At 39.8% G+C, this 15,115-nt stretch overlaps 1 protein-coding gene across 4 annotated transcripts in view; it reads left to right on the top strand.

The window, feature by feature from the left end:
- The window catches only part of furinb (furin (paired basic amino acid cleaving enzyme) b), a 111,535-nt gene that overhangs the window by 38,685 nt on the left and 57,735 nt on the right, over positions 1 to 15,115 (top strand). For all 4 annotated transcript variants that reach the window (XM_088079971.1, XM_088079972.1, XM_042495968.2 and 1 more), the window contains exon 3: positions 5,817 to 5,915. In XM_088079971.1, coding sequence (XP_087936097.1) covers positions 5,817 to 5,915 — 99 coding nt within the window. The remainder of the gene's footprint in view (positions 1 to 5,816; positions 5,916 to 15,115) is intronic.

The raw sequence follows: 15,115 nt of genomic DNA, 5'->3' as shown, positions 1-15,115 counted from the left end.
CACACACACTGCAATGTGAAATAACATTAGGTTACAACCCAGTGAAAGCTTGCTACATTTCTGTTTTTCGGCACCACTGATCTGAAGCCAATTCCCTGTGGCCAATATTGACTCTAACAACTGTGGCGGGAATGTGGCTAGAGACCAAGGCAGCCACCAGAGAGGAGCGCAGGACAGGACACAGCAGAATGTAGGATGTCTGAGACACACCATGACATTACTTTCAGTCACCTTGAAGTCTAACAACCACTCTGACTGATAACGTCAGCAGATGGCTTCAATTCCCCAGTGGAGAGTAAAATAATGTAGTGTGACCTCTCCTTTGGAACATGCTGTGGTATGCTGTGTCTTTTAACTTTCAACGGCCAACAGCGAGAGGCAGGTAGAGAAAATAGACGAGGTAAGGGATTACATAGAAATAAAAATCAAAAGTAAGACACTGAGTGGGCTGAAGAAATGGTAAAAAAACAGAGTGCAACTGGTTGATGTCTCTTTGATGCTTCACACAGCTCTCGGACTGACGGAAGCCTTTTGATAAGCGATCGTAACGTCAGTCGCATTCAAACTCAGCCAGTGTGTAGACTCCCACATCTGTCTGTCTCACACAAGTGCGCACTCCCGTATGTTCAAGGTTGTTCAAATTATGAGCTTGAAATACTTGACATTTACATCAGATGAATCCAATTGACACGAATCTCAGTTCATAAATAATGCCAATTTAAAAACTGTCACAAAATTCAAGTTGCCCTCAAGGCTGAACAGGGGATTCAAACAAAGAGCAGACAGAGGAATATTTTTTATGCTAACTACTAATTACCTTAATAACACAAATCCACGAGGGTTAAGTCTCGGTGTTCACGCTGACTGACTCACAGGAAGTTAGGGCACAAGTGGGATGTCTCACTGTGGAAGCTGTAGTTAAATCAGGGCTTTTGTGAAGTATTTTTGTGCCTTGTATTTGTCTGTAAGTAGGTATTTTCGTGGACGGTTTCTGAGTGAATGAATCCAAAATTAACAGCTCAGTGGCATGTTTTACTGATGATCAGATAGCAAGTTATGGTAAATATTTAATAATAAAATGCTTGTAATATAATAAATAATCATAGTATAAAATGTTTTTAGTATTTTAAAGTTTCTGACAGAGATCAGTACTGTAGTTCCAGTTTATCCACTGTTTTAATACAACTGATACAACTTTAGTATGTTAAAGAAAAGTATGTATGTCTTTTTTGGCATCCAACCCTATTTGAGTCAGTGAAAAATATTAACAAAAAAATATAACAGAAAGTCGCACCACATGCCGCTGATAACTGGTTTTTCATGTAAGTTCTGAAAGCTGGCAGCTTGTGAAAATAAGTTATCCTCAGTAAAAATTTGGATTCTCAGTCAACAACAAAAAAAAGAAAAAAAAAAGCCTCAACACAATCTCAGTGGATTTTAGAACATAAAATGAAAAACATGACTACTGTTTAATATGAAGTTCAATGATGGATGGCTTTGGAGCTCCGGTGTTTCAAAGAAGGGGAAAAAAAGGAATTTACTATGCTCAATATATTATATCTTGAAATCCATTACAGGGGCTACTTTCACTGGAGTTTACAAGGACATTTTTACCGTAGTCCATCCTTTCACTATCTACTGCTTTTACTATCCCAGAACATAAACTTCATTGAAATACTCTCTGGGATGAAGTGAAAAGCGGATCAAATCTGTTTGGAAAGCCATTCATGAGTGACCCTCTTATTCAAAATCATGCCCTTGTTTTCACAACATAAATCATGGCTGGGTACTGTATTGATGTTATATTGATATAGGGTTGTTTTTTTTGGTGGGGGGGGGGTCTTATTGGTTGTGAGAGGCATGTGATATAAGATTGGGTATTGCCTTGGACTTTGGATATTGTAAGTGCCGTCTTTTACTGGTTTTAAAGGATGCATTACAGTCAAGTGATGTAATTTTCTGAACTAACCAAGCTGTTGTAGCTGGTATTATTTGTCTTTACTGACTTAGTCATAAGATATACATTACTGATTATTATTTATCAAAAATCCCATTGTGTAAATAATTTTTGAAAACACCAACAGTCAACCCTACAATACTGCTGCAATATCGATATCCCGGTATTTGGTCAAAAATATTGTTATATTGTTATATAATATTTTCTCCGTATTGCCCATCCCTTATAAAAATCTTATCTGTATAAATCCACTAAGATTCTGTTAAGATTTGTTATCAGCTTTGTTGGCTTCACTTATAGCATGTTATTAAACATGTTTATGAAGCATTGCATGGTCTTTACTTGCCCTACTTGTGTGCATGCATCTAAAAAATGGATGAAGCTTTAAGTCCACAAAGTGCAGATTTGGATTTTGCCAAAGAGGAACCTTTGGGAAAATGTTGAAAACACAACTTTGCCAGGCAGCCTTATTGTGTTCTCACAGAGCTGACTGCATGATTCTTTGGTGTAGATAAATATTTTAGAGATCACATCAAGATCAAAGCATGTTCTATATAAGTCCATACTAAACCTTATACCCATGCGAGTGGAAAAATCTTGTATTGATTATTTAACCCTTTGAAACCTAGATCGACATAAATTGTCTTGTGCTTGAGTTCAGATGCCTTTTACAAGTATTTCTATCTTTGAACCCTGAGCAAATTGGTGCGTTTTCTTTTGAAACATTGGGGAAAAAGTTGGCAACTTTGCAAAAAATGTCCCAGAAATTGAAAAGAAAAATTTTTTTTTAGAAGATTTAGAAAACTACTTTTTATAAAAAAGCTGGGGGTAATTACCATTTTTATGTTTTTAATTAAATATGTATTTAAAATTCTGTTAAAGAATTGTTTTTCTTTGTGTAGCACTTTTGTAAGGTCATTGTCTTGGCTTTTTTGTTTTTGTTTTTTTTTTCTTTTTTGTTTTCTTAAGTTGCTCATTGCCCTCTTTCCATGTTTTTGAAAGAAATCAAGCCGATGTGCTCAGGTTATTTGGACTTTTATTGTAAAAGGATTATCTACTGCTGATTTTGCATGATTATATCAATTAGTCCAAAGAAATGTCACTTCCCTTTAGAGCTGCAACAATTATTTGACTCATTCATATCATTGTAAACTAAATATGTTTAGGACTGTTGATCAGGCAAAATAAGCAGTGTAAATACAAAACTTTGGCATTTTTCCCAATTTTCTGACGCATTATAGACTGAACAACTACCCAACTAATCAGCAAAATAATTGGCAGATTAAATGATGATAAAAATAATCCTCTCTTGTCCAGATTAGCAGTTTTGACTGTGGGTTATTTTCAGTGATTTACAGTGCACGCTTCTGTAAAAGATTTACCTCAAGGCAACAGGAAGGAAGACGGAGATGGGTGCGAAACAACTAAAGTAAGAAACACATGAGATATGAGTTTAAAGGGCAGTATTCCTCTAAGGCAGACTCAGAGCATAGTGGCAGGGTGACTAATGACCCACAGTGCTCTCAATTATTATCGCTGGCACGCACGCACACACACATACCCACACACACCATATGATTCATTTTGGTTCGGGCTGTAGAGAGGCATGACTCAGCCGCACTCATGGGCAGCTACACCAACATTTCTATCTCCATCTCAATTTCCCAAGACCCATAGACTCTTGATCTAAATGAGGACATCAGCACTCTAGGAAATAGGTTTGTCCCACAGAAAAGCCACCCCGGTGCAGCTCACATTATCTTTCTGCCCTGCTGCAATCAATGTGAAAGTAGGTCTCATTAATTTCTTGGGTCACGTCCCTCATCACACCTCAATCTTGCATCATTCAGGGGCTATTTCCTTTTGCATGGCTTTGACATTATTTTCGATAAGGGGTGGTTGTAAGGTCAGCCGCTGAATTTACTGACGATGTCACAAAGTCAGCATCAACTAAGGACCTCTTTCAACAAGTAGAGTATCCTGTTATAGATTCACCTTTTTGTCTGGTGTCAGCTACATCACTTAAACTACACTATATTGCCTATTTGGGATATTTATATCTCCGTTATATGCATGAGTTTAGTGATAAATTCCAAGTAACGCTTGGCTTGAACGCATAAGCTTTTTTTCTCCCCATGTCTCTGGTAAGATTAAATCAGTTAAAATCCTTTTTTGTGTTGACATTTTTTCCAGCTCTTGCCACAGTTTTAATCATTTAACGATTGTCCGTCTGCAGAGCTGTCTCCTCACAAAAGCGGCCGTATTCATCTTCCGCGCACATAATTGCGTGCAACCTGAACTCCAAGGGAAAAGAGATCATTTTTTTGCACAACACTGACTCATTCAAGACTGATGGTCACTTGGTTTGTGCGGAAATTATCACAGCAAGCGATTTAAAATCAAGTCTTAATTACAAATATTTGACAAATGAAGTCAAATTGGCCGGCACTAGGCTGGCAGCTTTATGTCAGCGCTGCCAGACTGGGCCTCCGAGAGCTTCAGCCTCCAGTCTGGTCGGCTTGCAGACCGCCAGCCTGCAGAATCAGCCTGCAGCCCCAGGAGAGCCTTCCATCCTGCTGCGTCTGCTCTTCTCCCTCCTCACACACATCCATCCTGCCTGGTCGGCCTGTCAAACCCTGCGTCTACCCCCCCTTGCCTCTCTCCGTCACCCGCCCTCCTTCCCCTCTCCCCCCTCTCTTCCTCCGCTCCACTGGGCTTGTGAAGGTGAGCCAGTCCCCAATGGCACTACTGTACAGATTGCGATGCTTCCTCTGCAAATGGAGGCTTCTCTCTCAGGAAATGCTGTGCGTAGAGTGGCTGCAACTCATCGTCCTCCACCTTTTGTTTGGTTATTTTTGACCTTTTTTTTACTGTGCACTTATCTCTGGAAGTCTTTATTATTTAGTCTCTAATGTTGCTCTCAGGTCAGCCATCCTTGACCATGGCTAGGAGCAGCAAAGGCTGCTCCGTGTCACTTAAGAGCAAAGCTGACAAAAAAGCACTCCCTGAGGTTTTAGGCTAGTTTAGGTGACAGCTGTCACACAATCATTTGTCCTTAAAAGCTCTTTTATGAGCAGACTGTGTGACGGAACAATGACAGCAGCAGGACGAATGCTTCAGTCTAGCTTTGATGTGACACTACCTCTAATGGATGCATCTAATCATCATTGATAGATAGTACCCATCTGCAGTTGTGTAATGGATGTCCTTCTGTTGGTTGGTGTGTGTGTGTGTGTGTGTGTGTGTGTGTGTGTGTGTGTGTGTGTGTGTGTGTGTGTGTGTGTGTGTGTGTGTGTGTGTGTGTGTGTGTGTGTTTGTGTCTATTTCCTCCAAACTGCATGAACCTTTTTGGTCTCATCTTCCCTCTTCCAGGTTAGCTTCCGTTCCTCTTCATTGTTACTTTCTGGAAAAGACAGGTTATTTTATCGTTTTAACGAAGCTGAAACAAGTATCTGAGCTCTGATTAAATCCTGAACTAAAATAACACAGCACTGGCTAGTGAAAATTTAACACCTCATTTAAATAGGGATAAAAGACCCATTTTGTTAGCATTCAGCAACTCCAGCTCTCATGTGCCTTTTACAGCAATTCTGTGGCTGAGATTCACGTAATATGTTATGGGTGCTAATAAAATAATGGTTTTTACAATTGCCAGTGCAGTAATAGATACTCATTTAGCTTTGAACATGGACAGAAAATGCCTGATTCCAATGTCCAAATGGACGTGTTTTCAGCTCTTTTTTGAAACAAATGCTGCCTGCACATTAGCTTGAGAATGCCTTGGCTGGCACGGAGTGTTATCTGGCCATCCAGTTGCTGCAGGTGAACTCATTCCCTTTCCCTTTATGTTTGTGTGCAGGTTTTTGGAGATTATTATCACTTCAGGCATCACGCCGTGGAGAAGAGGGCTTTGTCTGGCCACAGGGGGATGCACATCAGACTGCAAAAAGAACCACAGGTAAGACTGTTGTCAGCTCTCACACAGCTCATTGCAGCCCTCTGTGTCAGCAACAAAAGGCCAAAAGACAGATTGGATTACAAACAGAGGGTGTATATCAAAGGAGAAAAGGATGCCAGCGTCAATGAAAGCTCAAACTCTGTACTCTTTTTTTGTCCACGCTGGTCTTTCCATCTGTCCCCCTGACCCGATCTGAGGTACCACATAGCTGGAAATATGCAAATTAAACCCACCCAAACAACACAACAGCTGGGAGTGTCTCTGTGTTGCTTTTTCTCTACTCTCGTAAAATAATTATTTGCACCTAAATGTTAACTAGAGAGGAAAATTGGTATTCATCAGTAACATTGGAAAACAAGAACATTTTCCATCTATGACTGTTATCTTCATTTGGACATCTGGTTCTGAATTTACTCACAGCCCAACTACCACTTTATACCTGGCATGCTAAAACTCTGCAAAATCTCAGCTTCTGTGTATAGCAGATGTAATTGAGTCAGCGTGGAAATGCCAGCATAACTGAAGAAAGTTTTTCTGTCTTACTAGGGATTTAGAGATCAGCAGTCTTGCATTGCCAGACCTATATCCATACTATGTGTTCACTGCTCCCATGCAGAGGAGAGGTCTGGCAATATCCACCATCATTTTATTGTCGGTTAAAAACAAAATATTTTTCTCATAGGCTTTAAAAACAATAGTGGAAGCCAGAAAAGAGACGAGGAGCAAAAAGCATTTACTCTGTCCCGTTGTAAATCAACAGGAGCCTTTTTCTGTATTTAGAAAGATTCTTGGGTTTCTTTACATAATGAAGTTCTTGCGCTCGCTGGGAACAAATTTGTTGGTTCATTTTTAACATTCTTTTCTCTGATTAAATTCATATTAAACATATTACTCTTGACCTGAGTCTACACTGCAGGCAAAACATTTCTCAGGCAAACATTAGATACAATCTCTAAAAAAAACATTCCCTTGTACATAAAAATGGTAATTAGATCTGGAATTTATAGATTATTGCATTGCTGTCTTGGGGAGGCAACAGGAGATATGCAAAAAAACAAGGCAAATATGAAAAATATAAACTAAATTGCTATCAAAAGCTCACATTACTTGGGTTATGTTATCTAATGAACAATTCACAGAGAATATTCTGTAGGAAATGAAACACTTTTCAAATGAACTTCAGATTTCTTCAGTCTGTGGGCGAGCTATAACTGTGGCAGATATAAAGGTTAATTTGGTACATTCTTAAGTCCAAGAATGTCATAACCTTTTTCAAGCTGTGTTCACTGGCTTTGCTGCTTTTATTCCCACCTGAGGTGTTGAAAGAGGAAATGTTGTTTGGACAATAAGTGAGCAAAATTCTACACAGGTCAAAAACGGTGATACTCTGCAAAACTCGCTGTGAATTAAATGGAACACCCTTACGAAGGCTCTGTGCTAAAATCCATAAGCGTATTTTTATGGTGATGTGAGCCAAATAAACAAGCGAAATATGGGTGTTTTGTCCTTCTCGACTTGTGAATTTGAGATATGCTGCCTTCTCACATTTTTTGGAATATGCTCACACTGAATGTGTTTGTTTGTTTTTAAGAAAATAATGCAGAAAATAGTTCTGTTGACCGTGAGAACTGTGGAAGAGACATTGTTGTTGTTTTACATGTTTTTATGCTTCGAGCATCACAAGCAAAATGCTTTTCTCCTCTGTTGTGAGTGAACTTTGGCAAAAACCTCTGAATCTAAATGATGATAATAATAATCTATTTGCATGGAAATATACAGTTCCTCTGGGGTAAAAGGGAAAATGTGTTTCTTTTTTATTTGGATGACCTGATCCCAAAAATCCATCATGCATAATTTGGGTATTAAACCACTGTAACACTCATGCAATATCAGCAGTTTGCTGAGTTTAAACCATCACTAAAAATCAATTCTTTACTCTAAAGAGTTTCCCATAGATGTCAATGAAAAATTGTCATCAGCAGCAAATAACTACAGTAAAGTTCACACAGTGTGTGGTAGGTACTGTAGACACCCTCTCTTTCACTGCTGCTGCTAACTGACTCAGTAACACGCTGCTGTCATGTTTACATTGGAAACACTGGAGGCAGCAGTGAAAAATGCTTCTATTTAAAGGCATCTTAAGAGGTACCTGACTGGTGCTAAAGGGGGGCAGCTATGAAGCGAGAACAGACTTGCGCCATCTGTGGCAAAGTAGACCTGCCAAGTAGAGCCAAAGGACCACTCTGAAGCTTTTCCCGAGCCCGAGTCAAGCTGGCTGAGGAGAGGGACTGATGTAGTGTGACAAGCACTGAAGCCCCAAGACATCATTAGTGAGATATGGTGACATTCAGCGAGGCCAGCGGTGTCAGGGGTCAGGCTTTGTGGACGTTAACAAGGCTCTGAGGGCACCCTCAGGGTTCAGAGGTGTCTGCCCGGGAGCTGGGAGAGCACTGTGGCACTCAGGCGGTTAAAAGATTTGCTCTGAGATTTCCAAAATCAGCAACAAATGAGATTTAGTATAGGCAGTGACAAAAGCAGGGATTTTGTCATTGTTAATGGGCAGAATTTAATGAGGCAATGGATTTTAGTGTTGTATGTAGCAGTGAGGGATTAAATGCAAAATGAACTTTTGGCAAAACCGCAGCACTAATAAGAAACAGTCAATGGAAAAGTTGATGTCATCTTTAATAAGCGGGTCACAAGTGGATAGTGAGGTTTACAGTGTGGTTAGATTGCCTCTATATAATTTTTAGCAATACATAAATGAGAGAGATCTTTAATTTTTATCCCTTTATGCCAGCCATAGCAGTGACCACAGGCATTATTGTTTTTTTGGGTTGACCGTCCGTCCGTACATTTGTCCCTTTCTTGAGAGCACAATTTCTCAAGAAGGCCTTGATAGAATTTCTTTGAAATTGGGCCAAACGGCTACTTGGACTCAAAGATGAACTGATTAGAATTTGGTGGTTGAAAGTTTATGGCCAAGGTCACATGGACCTCAAGAATGTATATGATATTTGTGACAGTATGTCACACTCATGTTACATACTTTACTTAATTACAGAATGTACAACTCTGTGCAGTAATATATTTATTACTTCTTATTATGTATGCAGAACATTTACTATCATCCTGTTAACATTTTGTTTATTCTTTTGCAGTAACCATTGACACAAATATATATTTCTTTATTTATATTTTGTTTATGTTTATTTTATGTAGCCCTATATCTTAACCTACACTGCTTTATGTCTTGGATTCCAATTTTGCTTTTACTTGTGTGATTTTCTTTTTCTCTGTCTTATAAGCATTGTTGGAGGGTGCCCAAGGCCTAAGATTTTCATTGCCAGCGACTCATTCTTTGTAATCATTGCGTACATGATAAGAATAAAGAACTTGAAACTTGAACTGAAACTTGGAGCCTAACAGCGCAGCAAGGGAGATAAAGACATTTTTGACAGAAGAGATTTCATCTCACAGGCTTCATCTCTGTTAGTGGTTCAAGGTAACACTCCATGAACCCCCAGCTATTCAGGCCGTCGGGGTTTTAACTAAGGAGAAACAGTTTGTCCCTAGCTTACCTGCCCACCCACTCAACCAGAAACAGGCCAAACCTTTAGGCAAAGCATGACCACGGCCAAAAAACACAACAGCATGAGTGAGTGGGTTTCTGTTTATATGTTTTTATTTATGTGCATTTGTATACTCATATGAGTATTTGTGTGTGTGTGTGTGTGTGTGTGTGTGTGTGTGTGTGTGTGTGTGTGTGTGTGTGTGTGTGTGTGTGTGACCATTTGATCCCTGGAAAAGAGAATTAAAAAAAGGCTCTGCTCCACCTGGTTCAAAGAAAACACATTTAAAAGGCAGTGAAAGCATAATGGTTGGATTTAGATTAGTCATTGCTAAGCGCTGAGCTTGTTACAATGTTTCCTCTCTGTAATCCGGCCGCCGTCTCTCACACAACCTTCGCTGTCTCTGGTGGTGCTAACATGCCGCTTATCGCCACCCCTTTTGAATAATCACACAGTGGCATGATGACATTGGCAGCTGTATAAGCTTTTACCATTATGCTTACGAGGGTTGTTTGTCATCTCCTCTCCACACTCCACACCTTCTCTATGAGGGAAAGAATCGATTTGTTTTGGGGTGGCTGCTGTTGGTTTTGTACAAACCGCAGTGTGAGGCAGCTTACTGCATGCTGTGGTTCGGAGCGACCTTACCCTACATCTCTCTCTGTCTCTCTCTCTCTCTCTCTCTCTCTCTCTCTCCGGCTGTAAGACTGCACTTGATGTGTACTTTACTGTGCTGAGGTCTTTATATAAAATGATAGGGTTGGCAATATTCTATATTCTTGTTTTTGTCAACAAATCCCATGACAAGACCAAAACCAACAATGTGTTAGTTCATCTCCCAGTGCCTAGCTTGTCTGCAGCACTCAGCCCCCACAGTGCCCACTGAAGATGTAGATGTTTCAGTGTGAGTCATAGGAAGGACAGGAGGAAATAATGTATTTGCTGAGTACTGTTTTCAGCGGCACATTTACTGTGAGTGTTTAAGGCAGTATACAGGTTGCATATGTCCACGGGTTGTGACCAGTTCAACTAAAACCTGAAAGAGTGATTCATCACTCTCAGATTGTTTACTTTTAAATATTTTTTTATGCCTGGACAAAATTTTAAATAAAATGATCCAGTAATTACCAAAAAATATACTGAGTCCCAGGTTGGGAAACACTGATTTACAGCACCAGAATAGTGCATGTGGGATGACCTCCATGTAAACAACAGTGCAATGTTTATCATAATGTCTGGCCACTAATGGGGTTTTAATAGTCTTTGGACAAGAATGGTGATATAGGATACAGAGAAAAAAAACTGAATCTGGCTCATACCATAGACTGTATGTAAAGAGATATACAGTGATATGCGTATATATATAAGTCGTCCAGACTTATCTCCACAAAAATGAAGCTGAAACAGCCTGAATGTGGCTGCTGCCATCTTGTACTAGCAAGATCATTTGGAGCCAGAGTCTGCCCTGTAGGAATCTCCACAGGGTGGAGTTTTCGCCCATATACCAGACCAATTGCAAGCAGTGCCATTGATCACAAGCACACAGATTAGCACAGACAGCTGTCAATCAGTAGATCTAACCCCTTTTTCATATCATCAAATAACTAATTAAAACAGAACTTATCAGAAAAACAAACGCTTGAACAAACACAATAAGAACAGCCTTTAACCACAGAAACCAATATGGGAAGAAAAAAAATTTGACATCTACTTTAGCTTGGTTGATGTCTCATCTGCTAACATGGAGGAGGCGGGGTTTATGACCTAAACTGCCAGCCACTAGGGGGATTACATGTTTTGGCTTCATTTTTAAAAAAAAAAATGAGTATCAACAAAGTTAAATGCCGTCCACACCAAGGGCAATAAGTGTAACTGTGAGCTAGAGCGCTCAACTGGCCAAAAAAATTACAACACTGACTCGTGTGAGTTGAAGCCCATCTGACATCACCGAACCCAAACCCCCCAAAAGGTGCTTGTCTGTTTTTAATGTCCGAGACACACTGGCTGCGTGGCAGTGTGAGCCAAGCACATCTCTAGCAGAAAATGGACCAGGTCGGTGGATCAGTGATTCTCCAAACTGTATTGCCCCATCAGAGAAACTGTCTGCCCCGGCCAGGAGGAGGGACAGAGAGCCTGGCACGGAGCCTGGCTGCTTCTCTTTTTCTCTCTGTCTCTGCCTGCAGAGCGAGAAGGGGAGGGAGCAGCTGTCTGGTGCTGAAATGGGAAATGATATCAATCAATCAATAGGTTGTATAATATCTTTAACATATGTTGATAATATATGTTAGATTTACGTTTAAATAAGTATGAATTAGGTAGCCTGACTCCTACCTGACCTGGCCAATCAACGCATATTTTTGGTCTGAACATGGCATGACCCATTGGGCTTTTCAGAACCAGTTGGGACCCGTCGTGTTCAGGTTGAGATTGAGAACTCTAACACGAGCATCCGCACTGTTGGATTATCACATTCTGTAGACAGTGGTGCCAAGAACGAGCTGTGCGCTACCGCTGTGACGCACTTCAAATTCAGAAGGATTTTGTTTGGCTGTCATTGTTTGTTTGGTTCATTAAATTGCTCTGAGAGTGGTCCCAATGATATCATTTGCCACTGTCATTGTTGTTATATTTGTGGCGTGGACTCTCAGGCACTGAGCGGCTGTGACTCATGAGGTACAGCACTGGTACCCAGCTTTTATGTCAGCATGTCAAAGTATCCTTGGGCTAAATACTAAACCCTGTATTGCTTAGCTGTGCCATCAGTCTTTGAATGTGTGAATGTTAAAGTGAGTAGCAGGTGGCATGTATATAGCCTCGGCCACCAGTGTGAATGTTTGTGTGAATAGCTGAATGTGACATGTAGTGTAAATGTAAATTTAGTGAAAGATGCTTTACAAGTGCAGTTCCATTTACCATCCATCACACTGCCATTCACTTTAGTTACAACTATTTTTAAAATGATATAGTTATTGTTATTGTTGCAGTTATCGTTCCTAGTCTGGATAGTTCTTTATCCTTTAACATATCTCCTTTCTGCATAAACTGCAGAAACAGATTTATAGATCAGAGCACAGGCTGTCTCACTGCATTACAAACAACAGCGGCGCAACTTCTCCTTACGCATTAGACAGGAAAGCCCTCAGGACACTGTGCAAGAGATGGAACAAATAGTTTATTGCTCAAGCGGATCACAGACCTAGGCCATGTTGAGACCTCCTTCTTGTCTCGTGATTACTTCTTTGTGTGGTTGTGTTTGTCTAATCTTTGTGCCAGACCTCAGGTTGGTGCTTATTCTGTATCTCTGTGGTCTCATTAGTTCTCCATCACTGGCTCGGTCTTCAGGAAGATATTGATCAGACCTTGTTTTTCTTGAGAGTGGGTTTTCGTACATATACCCAAAAGATACATTTTAAAAATAAATTAAAAAAGACCAAATTACATTATGTATATTGCACTGAATGTTTTTCTAAGGCAATGTTATTTAAATAAGCTGTGAGCTGAATGAGCCAATGTTTAATCATTTGCATGAATTGGCTATATAAATGAAACACTACATTTTCAACAGTAGATGGCTGTATCTGTATAATAATCTGATGCATCTATCAGTTGTAATTTTGCTTTGCTGATAATAATGTGGTGTGCAGTGGGCAGCAGTGCAACAAGGTTAGTGGTGTGCAGTTATAAATGTAATGAAATGAGATAAATGTTAATTAGTCTGGGGTCACTTGAATAAGGTTAATGGCTTCATTCTCTGAGGCAAAGTTTTCAACTAGGTTAGGAGCTGCACCGCCCTCAGTAGCTGCGCTGAACGTGTTCTCATTCAGACCACGTGCTTTATACTGTAACAGCATGTAATCATGAAATGATCACAGCTTGAAACAACTCCAACAGCAACAAGTGAAAAGGGGTAAAGAAAAAAAAGAATTGAAAAGAACTTCATCGAGTGACAAGTTGGACCTTCAGACTTGTTGTGCAGGAAATTCACAAAGTTTAGACACGCTTCACTTAAGTGCTCTTGACATTAAATTGGAATCATTTTAAGCTTTGTCACCTTCAGCAAAAGTTCAGCAAAGCGCGCATTCATCACTGACCGTAATAATGCACAACAGCATGTGCTTAAACTGCTTCAGAGGATAAGTGACTCCTCTATAGTTTCCCTCCATCTACGCATATTCCCTCTGCAACTGTAGTAGCACTTCAAGTTGGCTTTCAAATATTATTTGAACAGCTGACTGCCTTTTGTTTAATTAGAACGAGCTGTAATGTTTGTCAAAACACCGCCACGGATCCTTCACACTAGATGCTTTTTTGTATCACACGGCTTATTTATTTATTTAAAAACATTGTATTAAAGCAGGACATGGCTGCATTGTTAATATGCTCATCTTGGACATACAGTGGAAAAGTGCCCTAACTGCAAGAATGTATGGAAATTCACTGCCTGGTTGTGTCTTCCGTGTTCAAACTAAGTGGAAGCCGAATGTGCTTTCAAACCTCACAAATGAAAAAAAAAATAGATGTTGTCTTTTCTCTTGTCTGCTTTCAAAAAGTGTTTTGGCTTTTCTTTCACACATAAAATGTGTTTTAGGTCACTGAAAGCAGATCTTTTGTTATTCTGTCCAGGGTGAAGATTTGAAGAAACTTTTCATCGTTGATGTGCAGACAGAGAAAAAAATAATTTTTAGGCGTGAGATGTCAGTGTGTGTGCTGTTATTTCCGTTGTGAGGTGTCACAAATGAGGTGACATTTCATGCAATGGTGGACGTGACCAAAATAGTGCCGGCTCTAACCTTATTAGCAGGACTTGTTACATATTTACAAATACATGTGCAGTTACTACTCCACTGTATCGTGGGAGAGATGCCTCAGAATACACTGCAGAGGCCACTGCACCGCAAAGCCTTCCAGTAATAGCTTTTTTTCAGGCTTCTGATCAGCCAATATCTCCTTCTTTACATGTCCTCAGGGTAATGTCATATCACTGCTTGTTGGTTTGGCATGCACTTGCAGGCGCTTCATCTGTGTTTTGCATTTTCATACGATTTTTATAACATTTTTTATGAGAATGCATGTATAGATGGGATTTTTTTTGTAAACAAAGCAGGGGAAAACCTTGTTTTCAGAACTATCTATGTACATGTTGACTAGCCCTTTTTAATGGGCAGCAGACAGGTGTTTTTTGTTGTGTTTTTTGTTTGTTTGTTCTGAAATGGGCCTTTATTTTGACGACTGTTTCTTAATTAGGGGTTCCTAATTAAGGTTATAAAGTGCAGTCTTTTATCAGATTTTGTCTCTTAGCTTGGATACGAGTTTCTCACTTATCAATATACATAGCGAAACGTGCCAAATCTGTTTTTGGCTGTGTGGACAAATCTGAAGAAATATCAAAGCTACGGGTGCCTTTAATCATTCTTGCTACTGTCAATCATGCTCACAGAGCAAAAAATATTCAGATACAATCCTGACAGAAGAACAGAAAAATGCTGAGTGCACCAGTCATTTTAACTGGCAAGTGGACAGGCATTAAATGATTTGCTATTGTGTGGCTTTTGGCAAGGATGTTTGGAAGCATTTTCTGCAACTTCAGAAACCAAACTATAAAATGACATTTACCATTTGTGGTATTAG

Source organism: Plectropomus leopardus, chromosome 7 (assembly GCF_026936395.1).
Source record: "Plectropomus leopardus strain MGB_pleo_1.0 chromosome 7, ASM2693639v1, whole genome shotgun sequence".
Taxonomy (NCBI): Eukaryota; Metazoa; Chordata; class Actinopteri; order Perciformes; family Serranidae; genus Plectropomus; species Plectropomus leopardus.
Note: the sequence above shows the minus strand (reverse complement) of the source record. Positions and strands in the feature narration are given on the sequence as shown.